At 40.6% G+C, this 16,973-nt stretch overlaps 1 protein-coding gene across 2 annotated transcripts in view; it reads left to right on the top strand.

The window, feature by feature from the left end:
* Window positions 1-16,973, top strand: part of unc5a (unc-5 netrin receptor A) — a 162,015-nt gene that overhangs the window by 93,297 nt on the left and 51,745 nt on the right. For both annotated transcript variants that reach the window (XM_042493167.1, XM_042493168.1), the window contains exon 3: window positions 16,485-16,628. In XM_042493167.1, the coding sequence (XP_042349101.1) occupies window positions 16,485-16,628 (144 nt within the window). The remainder of the gene's footprint in view (window positions 1-16,484; window positions 16,629-16,973) is intronic.

Raw genomic sequence — 16,973 nt, 5'->3', positions numbered from 1 at the left:
ATATGTATTTTCTGATTGACTAGATCCTGGATTGTAATGTGATGACATATTTAATTTCTGATCTAAGGGGGAGATAAGCTAGGCTTAGTTGAAATGATCTGTAACCTTTATTTTAATACCTCAATACTTATCCCTGGTATTATAGCAGCCAATCAGCTCTCTGACTCCAACTTCCACCCACTCTCCCCTCCCTCTGCCCCTGTATTACACCTTTTTTTTCTTCCCTCTTTCTAAGTCCTGTATAGGTCAACAACACGGATGCTGATAAATACCTTTACTGGAGACTTTCAGGAGGTCCCTTTACATGGATGGCATTTAATAAAATGTGAGAGCAGCAAGCAGCTCGCTGTCACTCTGTTGTTGTCAGAATTGCGGTGAATTCAGGACATCGTCTTCCTAATAGTGCCGGGGCCTCACAACAGTGATTAAACATGATCTTTAATGGAATATTGAAGAACGGCCCCGCTGCAATTTAAGCAAAACCTGATAGGCCTGTAAGACAGAATCTAATGAACAGAAGGAAATAAGAGAATCAGGGGGGAAGAGGACAATATAGTCCTAAATGAACAAAATGGCCTTGAACCACCTGCTAAGCATCGATCAGTAGCCAAGGGGACTAATTGATAATGCATTATTAGCTGCTTCCCCATAATGGGACTTGTATTTCATCCTGTCCTTGATTGCGGGACGGAGGGGGAAGGATTTGGCGATGAAGCTGCGAAAAACAGATGGCAAGGTGAATTGTTCCCGTGACACATCTGCCAACGTGTTCTATTAGGCTTCTCAGGCAGGTCAGCACAGTGTCTACGTCCGAGCATGTGTGTGTTTATGTGTGCAGAGGCCTTCTGAAAGCAAGCAACACACTTCAGAGTGAGGAGGGAGTCAAAGTGGATTTAATTGAAGCCTGTGTTTGTCTGGCCTTGAGACAACTCCAAGTGTGTTTGGAGCAGCGGGAGTAAAGGGAGGCAGGCAGAATTAAGAATGAACCAGCTGTGCTGATTGATCTTGCTGATAGACTCGTACAAAGGCCACACTTCTTAGTGTCTCCGACTTTGTGTAAGTTTTTATTTTGAAATGTGGAGTAGGTGCGGCCTGTTCCTTTGAAGTTGGTCTTGACATGCAGGAATAATGAATTTCAAAATTAACTGCAATTAGTGGAACAAAAGTGAAAAAAAAAGATAATTACCATTTGTCAAACAACAACGCTGGCGTTCCAATCTCCCACGCGCACAGCCTTTGTCCTCCCAGCAAAACATATCCCGCGTCAGCCCCGCGCTTTGCTTTCTCTAAAGTAATTTTGTATTTGTCAGTCTCACAAAAGCTGTGCCCTTGCTTGAAGTTGGAATGTATTCAGCACACTTAGTGGTTCTGTCTTTTACAACAGTCCAAGTTATTTGTTTACCCCATTTGGTAAAGACAGACATGTTATCAATACATTCCTTGAAGCCTGTATTTGTAGTTTCTGTGTGCAGTGCATGGAATGGTGAGTGTAGCAGAAGCATTTTGAAGATGATGATGTTGAAATCATTTTTTTTATAATAATAGATTGCTGATTCTTTTCTGTTGCACAGTGCACAGTATTTCATCTTTGCAGTAGGAATGATGACAATTTGTAAAATCTCAAGAAAAAATTCATTTTCAACAACATCTCCAAAGGCACACAGTAGTGTGTGTACCTTTGTGCAAAGCGCCTTGGTCCTCAGAGTGACATGGAAATATTCGCTCAGATCTTTCTAACCGTAGTTCTAAGCCTTTTGTGCCCTACCGGAGACATCTGAATAAAATGTGGTCTGTGTGCTGCAATGAAATGCAGCACATGCATTACCCAGGCCACTTGTACTGCCCTTGTGCTGAGCAAATAGAGGCCAAAGTTGCAAATGTGCTTGGATTGCACAATGCGCCTCAAAATGTGGCGTTTCAACACGCTTGGATTCAGAACGGAGCAGAGACGAGCCGGTAAACTTCCTCCCTGCCTTGCTATTTTGATTATAAGCAATGAACTTTGATATTTTTCATTTTATATTTTTTAACTGTATTACAGTTTTATCTTTCAACTTACCTCCGCATCCCCTGGAAATGAAAGAGCGTTATGCTGACGGAGAGAGACAGAGTGGGAGTTTGTGGTGTCAATCAACACCTGCTCCGCTCAAATTCGTTTAAAAATAGTGGAGCTGGGAGGTGCAGTGAGGGAGCTGACAGCTAAATAGTCCATGGAGATTTTTGATAGGCAGAGGAACTCAGTTGCTGACAGCTAATGCTTTGTGTGTTTGGCCCCAAGGAGACTTTCAGTATAGGTATTTTACACACTCCTCAAACAAACAGCAACTCACCGTTCTCCTTTTAAACTAGAAGCTGCAGGGTGTCCTGGGTATGGGATAGTGGTGGCATTGTGAAAGGACTATTTTATGCTGCAAGGGAAGAAGAAGAGCTTCAGTGTCCTCATGAAGTGCTGTGTAAAATATGAAAAAGGGATTTTTTTCTGAAAGAATCACAAATAACAGGTAGGATGCTGCTTTTATAACCAAAAGCATCTAAACCTGTATGGTCTATACTTGAGATTGCACTTTCAATTTTCTGCACAGTCTCAAGTAAGCATCCCGTGCACAGACTGTGTATGCAGCCTGCTGGACTTTGGGTCAGGTGGGTGACAGAGTGAAAAACTAGCAGGCAAATGTAACCTGCCTCATGTTTCAGGGAATAAAAACCCAAGTCAATTATCAGCGTGTTCCCACCCACATATAACACTTCTGTATTCAGTATCATGTGGTCACTGTACCGACCACAAACACACAAAAAAGAAAATGCAGAGGCGACGCTGCACGAATGAAACCTTTTAAAAGGAGCGGGCGTTCAATGAGGCATGCTGACAACAAGAGTAGCGTTCCTGGTCTAGAAGCCATCAGGAAGCAATCTTGAGGATTTTATGCGATTCAGATTAATAATTCATTCATTCTTGTTGTTTTAGACCCAGAGTTTGTTTTCTTAAGATGTTATTTTTTTTCTCTGGTCTGTCATTTAAGAGATCTCAAAGCTGTGTGTATTTAAAGGGCAGTCAAAGGACAGAGATTTATCTCTCTGTATTCAATCGCAGGACAATTCAAAGTACATGTTTGAAAACTGAATAAGAAGCTGTTTTTAGGGGACAAGTATTGGTATGTTGTTTGTGTCGAGTCTTCTCCTTCTATTTAATTCACCTCCTCTGCACTTTGAGGAAAATTTCCCCATATTCATCAATTACAGCTTCTTAAATGTGGTTGATTTACAGCTTTGATAGGAAATTGTATCTCTTATTTTTCACTTTGGGCTACAGGGCAAGTATTTTACCATTTTTTGACATTTCATTGGCTAAATCATTTATCACTTTATAAAGAAAATATGATAAGGGCTGCACATTATGCAAAAGACATACTGGACATACTGGTATATGAGTAGTGATTTTAGTATGATTTGTCATTTTTTCTTTTCATTTTCACTGAAGAAGATATAAGGATGATGATTTTTTTTGGAGTGGGGGGTCTGCGTACCCTCGTTAACTTTGGACATTTTTGTATGTCTGTAAATGCAGCACAGACAGGACTTTTTCCTCAGCAACAGTTTGAGGAGGTTGAGTAATGGTGTGGATAACTGATCAGTTGATTCGGACACAGCTGATCAGATGGATGGATGATAGCAGCAGCTGTTGTAGAGGCGTCAGGGAGCAAACTTTTAGACCCAGCAGATTGAATGATTAAATTTTACTTTAAGAGTGTCTGGCCTTCTGCTGATCCATCTGTGATCATAGTACGCTCTGCGCTCTGAGAGTGTGGTCCAATGAATAACTGAAAGGTATATACATATATATATATTCCAGCAGCACCCCTAATGAACAGTTCAGCTCCAAAAAAGTAAATCAATTAGTGGCAACAGATATTTTAATCATGGAAGACTGCCACAAATATATGAGTGTGTGGGAAATACTGCTGTAGCACACAATACTTCCTTTATAATTTATCTTGAGACACATTTGGCCTTTGCAGCTCCTGCAATTTAGATATTGCACTTATTGTTGTATTGCAATTTCAATAACATTTTTGATTAATTGTGCAGCCCTACATCGAACTAGTCTGTAATGTAAATTGGAAAATGGTTACAATAGTTGTCATCTTTGCAAATCTTCAGAATATCATATCTCGTCTTTATGATCACGAGTTTAAAAAAATCTTCTTTTGTACAATCTGTGCTGCATCTGTGCCTTTTTTTCCAACGCCTCCCAACATCTGGTACCTCTGATAACAAACTGAACTCACGGGTCCCCTCTGCTCTTCACTCCATTTTCGCAATTTTAAGCGTCAGGTTTATTTATAAAGTCCACAATTCTCCGTCTTGCATCTACTGTATTAATAATTAATAAAGTAACATTTGAACAAAGAAATTAATATTTAAAGGCTCAGTCCGTGTTCGGTCTGCAGCACTTCATCCCCTCATGCATCGCGTTGTAGTTGATGCTGGACTCAACGACACATTGGACTGCGAACCGTGTGGACTCAACACCATGTGATCACTAGGGCAAGTGAGGGATTTAAACAGATTACCGATTAAAGCTGTGAACATTTTCCAGGTATTTTTCTTTGAAGATCTAGCAGTTTTTCCATTTCTTACACCACAGGATACAAGGCATACAGTAAAACATTTTCTTTGATGTTTTTTTTCCCTTTCCTCTTCTGCTGGAATCTTAGGAGGAAAAAACATACATCTTTCCAAGGCTATATTATGAAACATTTTTATCCTAAAATACTGCTTTCTTTTCACTGTTATGTGTGGCTGCCTAGTGTGTCCCATTTCAGCTGCGGCTGTCTGCTTGTGTATCATGGTGCGAGGGTGGTAGGCAAGACTTGAGGGTATAACTTTATCCTACACATCTTCAAGCAAGATTGATTCTGAGACACGCAACATTTCTGTATCGACATCATAGCGCAATTTTGACACGAACTCTCCGGAGGTTCCTCGTGATGCTTAAAATCTGTGATTTTCATGCCATGAGATTACAATTTGCCCACATAACATAATTCCTTGACAAGGCAAAGAAGTCTGGCTTTGACTTTTCTTCATCAATCTCAGTTATATACCTTTTTTCTCCATCTCTTGTAAGGCAGGAAGGCTGCTAAGTGCTAAACTGTGAATTTTTAGCAAAGTCAAGAACTTGAGTTTGAAGTGTACTTGTTAAAATATTCTCAGATTCTGCAGAAATTAAAAAAAAAAAAGAAATCTGAAAATGATCACTTGAGATGATTTCGTGCCTGACTGAAGGTGCCTAGAATAACACCAGATATAAACAGCTGAACAGTCTGATGTTTAAATCACAGTCAAAACAGAAAGTGAAATAATGAGACATAATGTTAATTTATTATAGGCTACAATATGAGTCACTATAAACAAATAGCGTACGTTATTATAAGATCAAATGTAAATTCCAGTACTTCAAAAATGTAGGGGAAAAAAAGTCAAGTTTTTGTAGAAAGTCTTTCGTAGCCTCTGTGTTCCCCTAGGCTATTTACTGCATGCTGTTTGTTGTTGTGCTGAATATTTACATTCGCCTACACACCTTCATTGGATTACCAAAAACCTCTGCCTTCTCCCTCCAACAACACTGCAGACCAAAGACCCGAGAGGGACCCACCAATCGTGAGGAGGGAGGGGGAAACCCTAATGCAATTTGTATGGCATGGAGCACTCGGCAACCAGATGGGAGCCAGGCTGACTTACCTGAAGCAGTTTTCCTTATTTACTTCGGCGCCCAAGGCCATGTCAGACAAGGGGGAGAGAAACATGTTAGCCCGAGCAAATTATCAGGGCTTTCATGTGGGTAACGTTCTATCAGATCCTCCCACTCTGCAGAATGTAATGGAAGCAGAAGCAAAGTGCTCAAGGCCTTCACCTCCAACGTGTTTTCATTCGAGGTAGAACAAGGTGTGTGTGGGAGATAAAGGAGCAGGTCCCAGTCCCTCCCAGCCTGAAGACTGTGGCATATAGAACATTCAGCTCTTGCCAATCATCAGGGTCAGGATATTGGATGGAGAGTAATTACAGCGAGGGCACTTTGGTAAGGGCACTGTGGTAAATCACAGCACCGGGCGTGTTGCGTGTGTGTATGTTAGCTATTAAGGAAAGGTTAGGCAAAGTAATTACGGAGAGATAGTGTAAATAGAAAAATCCATTGCTTTTAATTAATATCCATTTGATAAAATCAGTTGTGACTTTTCTAAAGTGGCAGATATAAACGTGAAACACGCAATTGATTCTAATTTGTGTCATGTGTTGTCTTTCTCGGTGACACGGAAAAGCTATTCTGAAGTTTTGTGCATCAATTCATTATCACGTTCCAAACCTGCGAACACCTGTGCAACTAAAAACATGTATGTGTACGCTGTGCGGTGCATTGTTGTGATATCCTGTGTGCAGTATCCAGTGTGGTGGTGTTGTGCCAGTGACAAATATGGCAGTGAAATTTCTTGCTGAGTGGAGATCTCACTCTTATGGGGCATGCAAAGTGTGTACATCATTATTCATTTTTACTTCTGAGCTCAAACAATTTCCTCTCAATCTATTGTTTTGCACATCCGAAGTCACAACCTGACTGTTACACTTTAAATAGTCTTTTCTTGTGAGTAGAACACATTTTAAGGTGTGATATCTTGTTTAAAATGTAGTTGCTCCTGTCTTAAATGAACACCCCCCAAAGGATCATTTGTATATTAGTTACTCATCCCGTTTTTCATTGAATTCATAAGGAAAACTTTGTTTTTCTCACATGCCTTCTAACATTGAACGAATAATCCCAAAACTGAGAAAATTCTTGGTGAATTGCAGTCATAGGGGTCTGCGTTTACCAGCACCAAAACTGTATCAAAGCATTTGTTTACAAACCCCCATAACTCGTGCAGTGTAATCCATTTCTCATTTATCCAGTGGTGTGCTCACTACTTTCCAAACGCATGCTTTTTTTTTTTTTTTTTTTTTTTTTTTTTTTAAAGATTAATTTTTCGGGCCATTTGCCTTTGCTAGGATAGGACAGCTTAAGCGTGAAAGGGAGGAGAGAGAGAGAGAGGGATGGCATGCAGCAAAGGGCCGAGGCCAGAATCGAACCTGCAGCCACTGCAGCGAGGACACAGCCTTTGTACATGGGGTACCCGCTCTATCAACTGAGCTACTGGGCACTCCAAAACACATGCATTTTTGCTAAATCGTTACTGTTTAAAACACCTCCGCATGAACAATCAGTCGGTCAAAAACAGATAATGCATGTGTTTGGGACTTGTGAGAATAGGACTTGGATAACTGAGATTTGGATTATACTGCACGAGTTGTGTGAGAGTTTGTAAACTGATGTTTTGATGTAGTATTGTTGTTAAATGCAGCTCACTATTACTTCAATTCATGAAGAATGTTTGCCTTTTCTTTTGGATTATTATCACCTAAGAGGCATGCAAGAAAAATAAAGTTTTCTCCCTGAATTGAATCCTGATCATTTGGGGCGTGAAGTATTCCTTTAAGCTGACAAAGTCATCTCTAGTACTTGGTTAAAGTGTGTTAGGCGACAGGCCCCCCCAGAATTCCCAAAGATGCTTTGCAGCAGAAGCGAACCTTTTCAAGTAGCCTCCCCTCAGGAACTTAACTGCAGAAAAATCACTCATGCCAGCTCTCAGTCTCCTGTTTATGGTAGAAATTTTGTGTATAAACTTTTTTTTGAGAAAATTGTTTTGTAAAAGTGTCATGACTTTAGAAGTTTATTGTTGTTCTTGGTTTTTTGTTTTGTTTTGTTTTTTTTTAAATAGCAGGCTGTTCAACTTTTTCCCAAAGTAAGTGTCAACACAGGTCAGCAATGGTTTGTAGAAAACCTCAAAACACTCTTGTGCTGTTGCACCACCAAACAAGTCTGACCTAGATCTGGGAAGAAAATCCTTCAGACTATAGCCTATGACTTTTTGTTGTTTTTTTGTTTTGTGAAAGAGACCTGCACTTCTAGTCACTTAGTAACAGAGGCAGAATCTTAAAACAGGCATGTTAGTCCATGATATTCATTAGTGTTTCTTCAGTCCTGCACCATTTACTCCTCTCACCCTGCTGTCGAGGCTCCACCTGAGTCTCCTTGGAGTGGCATTGGAATGAACCTAGCCGGATTGATTGGAGCGCTACCTGCTTGCCTGTTTGTCAGCCATGAATAATCTGTAACGACATTCAGAGCATCAGCGGGGGCCTTGCAGCGTGCATTCATTGTGGAAAATGGACAGCTCAATCAAAAGAAGCTCTTGAAAAGCCGACCATAACCGGAGGCAGAGCCTTGACCCAGAACGCTGTCCCACTGACTCGAGTCGCAACCTTACCAACATCCCTGAATGGGAGGCCTGACTGCTGCATTCCCAGTGAACTCAGGGCGTGTTTTTGCCTCCCCCTCTCTCTCTCTCCTGCTCCCATCTCTCTCGCTACTTAATAGAGCCATGCTTCACTCAGAAGGCCACGTTATCCTTGTTAAGAGACAGATGCTCATGGCGCCACCTGCCATTCTCAGCTCTCCACGTCAGGTAGCATGGGCCACCCATCACCACACTGCTTTACATGGTAATGAAAGTCTGAAGAGTTGACAATAAAGCAGTTATGCCCTTGGCTCTGTGACCTGGGGTTAACTCTGGATTATTTGCACATGGAAATTCTGTGCAGGTTGTTATGTACCTGTGTTTCCAGACTGACAGTGAATCTCTGGAGCTGTTATTTGACAGCTCGGCTCAGTGTCAGCATGTCTTGGGGATGTAGAAAAGGTAAAGTAATTGGTGTGGGGAAGAGCACATTGTGGGTCCCTTGAAAATAAGCTCTGGACGCTCATGGTGCCGATGATGACACTGATGCCATCCTGTACAAAGACGAACCACAGGAGGAAATGAAACACTTAGAGCCCGCTTTTGACTGGTTGCCAGGATGTGCAGACAGTGCAATCTTAAAAGCGTTCATCTGTGATGTCTCCCCTCGACCATTGTGAACTCTCTCCTTTGAAATGGTGCATTCCCCTGATGTAGAGTCACCCAACCCTAATCCCCCTATATCCACTGATGAATCCCAGCGACACACAGTAGGGATGCTGCCTAATTGAATTTCCTTGGTCACAATGAACACACACTCAGGACCTGCAAGTTCCAGTCCTTGCCTTTGATAAGCAAATGACCCCTATGGAATTGAGGTCACAGCCTGCGAAAACAAGAGTGAGGGAGAGAAAAATAAAGTCCCGCACTCAGACAAGCCCAATATCGACTCACCCGGGATTGAGTCCAATGATGTTTACCCTGTGTGTGTTGAGCCCCTGTTGGCTCAAGGGGAAATTCATCCTACACACACATGCACACATGCACACACACACACACACACACACACACACACACACACAAAATGTGCGAGCTGCTGCATCTCACAGTATGACTCCTTTCTTTCCGTCACTTTAAGTGCGACTGTTCTTTCTGAATGGGGTACATGTGTAAATAATCTTTGAAACAGATTAGAATAGAGTACAGTACAGTAAATTCTGGTGTGTCCTTTGTGTGTGCTAGTAGAGCTAGTAATAACTTTTATTGTGCTCCGTTGCCTGAAGACTGTTCAACAATCTCCATCATACAATGGTAGGGTCAGTTAATTCATGAACTCAGCCACTGCATCCCTTCCACTCTTTTTTTATTCCTTCCGTTTCATTTGTTAAAACTCAAGAAGTCTTGAGGCAGAATAGTGTGTTTGCTTTGGTGTCTCCAAGAGTGCACAGCCTGGATGCTTTTACGGATGCTCCTTTTAGATACAAGCCCTGTGAGCTCTCTGTCCACTTTACTCACAGATAGCTGATTAACAGAACTGTGCATGTTCAGGGGAATTGATTCACAGTGGCGAGGGGGCTGCACTTGTTCACCCACACTTTTACAATGTCAGTCAGTTTGATTTACTCACTAAAATCTCTTTTAACATTGTCTATTGATTGTCCACTCTTCAGTTATTACTGTGCACTCACAAAAGTTGAGCTTTACAAGCAACAGTGAGTGATTTAGGCTTTTTGTTATCTAATTGCTGGAGGTTGTTGGGGCTTTATGCTGCCTGTACACAGGTACTGCTGAAAATGGCTGTGAAGAGCACTACCGTCTTCCATGAATGTTTTGTGGGTTAAAAAAAGAATTGATGTACTAATTTTATTTATTATTTCCCCCCCAAAAAATGCTAGAATAACCTATCAATTAATGAACAAAGGACACAGCTCTTTATCTTTGACCTAAGGGCACCAAGAACAACAACTAAAATGATAGCAATATGAACAATAAAAATCCATAAACAGTGACGCCAAGCACGTGCTGCACTCTCCAGCTGTGACATCTCCTCATCTCTCTTATTAATTATAACAGACTATAACACATACAACTGATTCAGAGAAAGCCTGACTGCATCCCAGATGTCCTCCTTTTCAATAGTGTCTTTATACAGACTGTTTGTTTTATGAAACAGCCGTGCAGTTTTTTTGTTTGTTTTTTTTTTTCAACTTCAATGATGAGTGTCTCTGCAGTGTCATCTGCCACTTTGCACTTGAAGAGCTGTAAATTTGGATGTTAGTGTTTCTATTATTCATCAAATCGCTATGACAGTGGGTAGGCACAATTACCACACCGGCGCTGAGTAGGCGTAGTCTGCACATCATGTGACAGATATTGCAGCCGGCAGATACGTCGCTAATTTTCAGCAGCAAGAGCAGAGTTTACGTCACAACACAAACAAGTCAAAGGAGATAGACTGATGGACGTCATTCAGGCTTGCTGAAAATGATACTGTGAACCTTAGTGTCCATGCAGATTTTTTCAAATAGGAAAGCTACCATGGCTTTTGGCCTGCAGGCCAACATTGTTGTTTGTTTTGTCAGCTGATTGCTGCCACTGGCTGACAGATTACACTTGAGCTTTCTTGGCCCTTGCAGTTTTGTGTTAAGCGTTGCACGGGCGCGCCAAAATGGAGCAGACTCACCAATCAAAGCAATATCACTTGCCACTGCCATTGTCATTATATTTCTGGTGTGGATGCCGCCATCCACTTGAGTTACAATTATTTTTAAAATGTTATCTATGTAGTCATTGTTATAGTTCTTGTTTTTTGTGTTGATTGCCCCTAAAGATGGAAAAATTGCATTATTCATCAAGAAGTTTCCCTGTCAAGGACATGATAAACGATTTAAAGAAGACTTGATGCATTAATAAAATCTGGAAACCTGCAGGACCAAAGATGGCTAGCCAAGTTGAGCTTAACTTCGGGGTAGAGAGACTCAACATGTTGCCAGGGGTAACAATTCAGGGAGGTTTCTATGACTTTGTTCCACAGGGAACAAAGAGGGTTAAGTCACTGCATTATTCATGCAGCATTATGTGGCGTAACTTTGTTAACATTACATAAAAGTAGCACTTACATTACTTCTAATTTTTTTTGAAGGACCTCATTGTGTGCTTGTACATGGGCTGCAGTCCCTCAGTCTGACATCTCTCCATAAACGCATGTGTATAGGTCCTGTTTGTGCATGTGTTTGTATTTTTGGCCTGTGTGTCTTAAATGTAAAAATAACCACAGAGTAGAAAAAATAGATTTTTTTCCTTGGAGAACAATAAAGTATGTTCTTTCTTTTGTCCTCTTCACCAAATCTGCACCCTTAGAAACAATCCAAAACCGCTTTACTTTGACGTAAGTGATCACAGATCATTCTAGTTTCTGTATTCTGAGTGTAGGATTCCTAAACATATTGCCTCTATAGAAATATTACAGTGCAGAATAACCCAAGTTAACTTTGATTGAACTGAAGTTTCTGACTGACAAATTTCCACAATTTTTTCTTGAGCTGTCTTGTGTGGTGTCCAGGACAAACATGGCATTGACCCTTTAAGCTGTTTTTATTTCTACAAGGAATTATGTAATTTTGTGTTTTTGCACATATCTGTGTGTACCTAGAACTGCAGTTGCAAAGTCAGGTCTTCTGTATGCAGTACTAACCAACATGGTAACATGTAACTGCCATCTGCTATAAATGTGTCGAACAACATGTTATGCATATTTATCAAGCCTTGTCAAACAGGCAGTTTGAGTGTGAAGTGGTACTTACTGCCAAAAGACAGGAGCTGACTTTATTGGTATTGGCAGTGTTATGACTGTTCGTGAGTGATAGATTCTGTGTGCAAGCATGCATTACCTCTTAATTTCAGCGCAATGTTACAAAGCTTTAGAGATGTGTATTTTTCAAAAAATTATGGGTAAGTACAGCCGAGTAAGTTGCCCCATTGCACTCCAATAAAAATAAACTCACCAGGGTTCCAGCTGTAAGCCCAGAATTCACACAGTGTCAATCACATAATCACCCTTTAAAATTTTAATTTCACCGAGGTTTGGATATGAGCTCATTTATAAATGGGCCGCAGATCAAACCGAAGGCTGGGGGAATTGTGTCATGTTTTAATTATCGTTTAACAGGAATGTTAAGTGCACGCTCAGTATCTTGCAGGAAAGGAAGTGTAAATTTCCTCATTTTTTTGGTTCCTCACACCTTGAAAGCAGCTGAGCATACTGTTATAAATCGATATTGATATAATTGAGTCATAAGTGTGTCGGTTTCCGGCAAGACAAAGCTTTCAATGAATCAGTGGTGTAGTTGCTGTATCAGTCATCTGGTGTGCAATGTTCATAAAGTTTTGTTTTGCTTACAGCCCTCCCAGTGGAATCGACTTTGGAAAACAACAGTAAATAGCAGCCTGTTCAATAATTATTAACTGCTATAAAATTACAGTCCCATTTTGTTCACAAAGTGATGAGATTATTTTGTCCTACTTATTAATTGGAGTGAAATTGGACAGAGTGACTCACAGCAGTGTTACTGGAAGGTGTCAGACACAGAAAGCAGGTAATTATGTAGACAGGAAGAGATAAGGAAACAGAATGCAATTACCCTGGCAAGCAGAGCTTCAAATTGCTCCTCTTAGGATTTCTCACTTCGGGTTGCTATTGTTCATTCTTTGCATCTCCATACTGATCTATTCCTTTCACCCTCTAGCTCAAAGAAGAAGGAAGGTTTGCATTAATCAAATGAATTCCTACTTAAAGTAGAGCCATACAAAGCAATGAACACTGCTTATTGACGAATTTCAAATGTATGTATTCAGTTTTTTTTTTTTCACAAAGCGTTTTGCGCGCATAAACTGCTGAGCTCGGTCTAAATAGGGGCCATCAGATGTTCCATTGTTCCTCACATCCAAAGCTGTAACAGTTTCTCAGAATTTAATTTCATTCAGGTTTGAGGTTACACTTCAGAATGAACCACCCCATCCTCCACATTTTATTAATGACTAACACATAATAACATGTAGAGGTGGGTGTTGTCTTTAGAAATTACAATACAAGTACCAACACCAGTATGCTCAAAGTGATATATAGTATATAATGTAATACTTTAATTTTCTACTTTATTTGATACCAAGCGGCACTCTCTAAGGCTAAAAAATGAAGCTGGTGCGAAAGTACCAAAAATTGCATTTTCTCTAATGTCCACTTCAGGCTGGCTCAATCCCCATAGACCCCCATGTTAAAATGCCCAAATTTACAGCAGAAATAAATATGTTTACAGCTCAGTATTTTAAATAAATAAATAAATAAAATAAAAAATAGGTTTCTATAACTAATTTTAACATTCATGACAGCTGTAGGGTGGGGGGTGATTGATTATTTTTTTTTTATAATTCAGCCATTTGCATGTAATATGCATATTTAAGTAGAGGGCTGCTTGAGGGACAGGCTCTCTGCGAGGCGTCACCACAGTCTGAGTCAGATCCACCCCACCCTCCTCCACAGTTCCAACCTCTTGACCAAATATGGTCACTTGTAGCTCCAAAAACCCAAGATGGCAAGTGCAAAATGCCAAACTCGAGGCTTCAAACTATCACTACACAAATTAACTGGTGACATCACAGTAGCTACATCCACTCTATACTTTTAGCGGTAAAATACAACCAAATTTTATTTTTTTTTTAACATACATTTTTAAAGTGTTTAGTTATTAAGTAGCTGTGCAAAACTGGACATGCTGAACTACTATCTCAAATCCAACGAACTCAACTTCAACACACCTTAGACTGTATTGGTTGCAGCTGCTGTGATAATGGGCTAGTCACACATCACATTAAATAGAAAAAAGCTTCTGGAGATTGGCAGCAAGCAAACCATACAGTCATTTTTTTTAGATCTGGGTGCAAAAATAATTGAATTTAGATATCATTTGACTGGAGAAGTTAACATATTGCCTGGTTCTAGGTTATTTTGGTCATTACCTTAAAGGTATTGAATACAGATACCCAGGTGTAGCAGCAAGCACACACGTAAAACAAAATATAACACCCCCTTTTAAATCCCTCATTATTACACAAGATGTAGATTGCACATTGCTGCATTTACTGTAAAAAAGTATATGTAACTAAAATAAAACTGCTTCTCCTGCTGCACTGGACTTCATTTTTTTCTGTCGATGCTTTGGCTGACTTTTTGTTTAGAATAAAAAATGCAACTGCAAGAATAACCATTGTTCCCAAATTGCATATGTATAGAATTCGAATGTTGCTCTTCTTGTATAAGGTGCATGTTTTTTCATTTGTTATGTTTTAGGGTGAAAGCCAAATGTTGCCATGCTGCTGATTCGAAGAAAGAAGGAGAGTTTCTTCTGCTCCATTTCTTCATTCTCTGCAGTGCCCCTTTTGTAGCTTTAGCCATTTGTTTTAGCATTTAGGTGCTCTCTCAGCCTGTGCCACACACTCTCACTGCAGGCGCACGCACGCACACACACATCTGACAGGAGAGCTTGACTTGAGAGACTCAGTAAATGAGAGTGAACTCCTCAGTCCTGCCTTTTATTTCAAACTTTTCTGACAGTTCTTTGGCTGAATTATTAAAGCCAATATGAAAATACAAATATCACTTTTTCTCCCTTTTCAGATGGGAGCATGGTGGTGAAGTCTTGCACGTGGCACAGGGTGTTGTTGATGCTCAGAGTAGCGCTTCGGGGCTGGATTCACTGCACATGTACTCACATTTACTGTGATCACATACAGTGAAATCTACCGCATTTAGACATTAATACATGGGAGGTCCTCCAGTGTACCTCACAGTTACTTATCACCGCGTGGCTGCCGGCAGTGGAGCCACGCCACTTTCTTCCCTGACAGCTCATGTCACTGCTGGGTAGGCCTGCACTCACAGAGGCCTCTATAGATCCATGCACAGTTTGCCTCGCATTGTTTTCAACAAATTCCCCGTTTTGGGTTTGATGAGTACTCTTTACCAGGACTAGTGCTTTCTGTAATTGCTGTATAGGTTTGATGGCCTGATAGGTGCCACTTAGCCTAACTCCAGTCAGCCTCAGTGTGGAGCTGGGAAGGATCACTGCAGACAGATCAAGTGTGCGAGGGGAGTGCAAGAGTGTCACTAAGTGCTTTTATGTAAATGGCAGTTGAGGAGCTGCTCTCCATTGAGACTTAAATATACAGCATTGTATATGCTATTCTGTCAGTCTTGGGAATGCGTCCTCTGTGACAGTAAAATGTTCTCTCTCTCTCTCTCTCTCTCTCTCTTTCTCTCCAAAAGACCCCACAGAGAAAAGATGAGATGAAGAGAGGGCTGGAAGCTGAGGGAAAAACAAGGCAATCTCTTCATCAGAACAAAGAGAAAGTAGGGCATGTGGTAGGGATCAAGGTCCAGCTCAATATATAAAAGCTACGTGTGGGTTACAGGTCCAAATAAAAGGTCAAAGGAAAATGAAATGAAGGATTACTTCTCAAATATCAAAAAAAAAAAAAAAATAGACGGACAACATGATATTGTTTGGACGGTTTAGCAGAATGAATTTTGTCCCATATTTCCTTTGTTTAGACAAGCGTTGTCTTTACTTTCTTCTTGAAAAGCAATAAAGCTGTTTTTGCCCTGTGTTACAGCAGCGTCACTTATATCAACACTGTTGTGGAAATCCTCCATAGATTGTGAACCCCCCCCCCCCCGGATTTAATAATAGAGAAGCAGGTCGTGCTGAGTATTTTTGTTTGTGGAGTGTTTGTTTAGCGCTTCCTTGTTCCTTCCCAACTGTTGGTGTTTTAACGCCTTCCAAATTACACCAAGGATAGCTGTGAGGCTCTCTTCTCATTTTCTTCGGTTAACAAGCACTCTGTTTATATATGATTATGGTTCTCTGCTTGTTTATTCTGCCTGGCTTTTTTTTTTTTTTTAAATTACTTTGCCAGTTTAGTTCAAGGTACAAAATGCACTAAAGGATTCAGTTGAGTGTGTTTGTTTTCTTTCTATGGAGAAATATTTATGGTCATTTCAATCCTCTCCATTGTCAAATGAGCTGATGAGGGATAAACCTGGATTCATCCAGCCCCCCGTTCACCACTTTGACAGTCCTTCCTGTGTTTGCTTTGCAGCGCTGCCAATCATGCAGGTGACGATTGACATTACCAGACAGCAGGTGGAGAAGATCTTTGGTCTGGATGAGTACTGGTGTCAGTGTGTCGCCTGGAGCACCACCGGAACCCAAAAGAGCCAAAAGGCGTACATCAGGATTGCTTGTGAGTTCACTTTAAAACGTTTACTGTTTCATTACAAATGCTGCCTAACAAGGTGCTTACATATTGCATGTCAGTTTGTAATAAGACGATATTAACACAATGATTTTTTCTCACTTTGGGTGGTTGGGGAGGGAACTTTCATTTAACAATTAGCCCAGAGGCCATTATGATCTGTGCACCACAGTGCTTTACTGTGATTACAATTTAGTTAAATCATCATTCTGCAATCCTACTTACAAGAAGTAAATATTCGACCCTGGCAGAGAGAAACGGAGTAATGCATCCGCTTGAAGGCAGTTTGAAAAAAAAGTGGAACACTAAATTTGAGTATTCATGAGCATATTT

The sequence above is a fragment of the Plectropomus leopardus genome, chromosome 9 (assembly GCF_008729295.1).
Source record: "Plectropomus leopardus isolate mb chromosome 9, YSFRI_Pleo_2.0, whole genome shotgun sequence".
Lineage (NCBI taxonomy): Eukaryota > Metazoa > Chordata > Actinopteri > Perciformes > Serranidae > Plectropomus > Plectropomus leopardus.
This window is presented reverse-complemented; position numbering and strand designations above follow the sequence as displayed.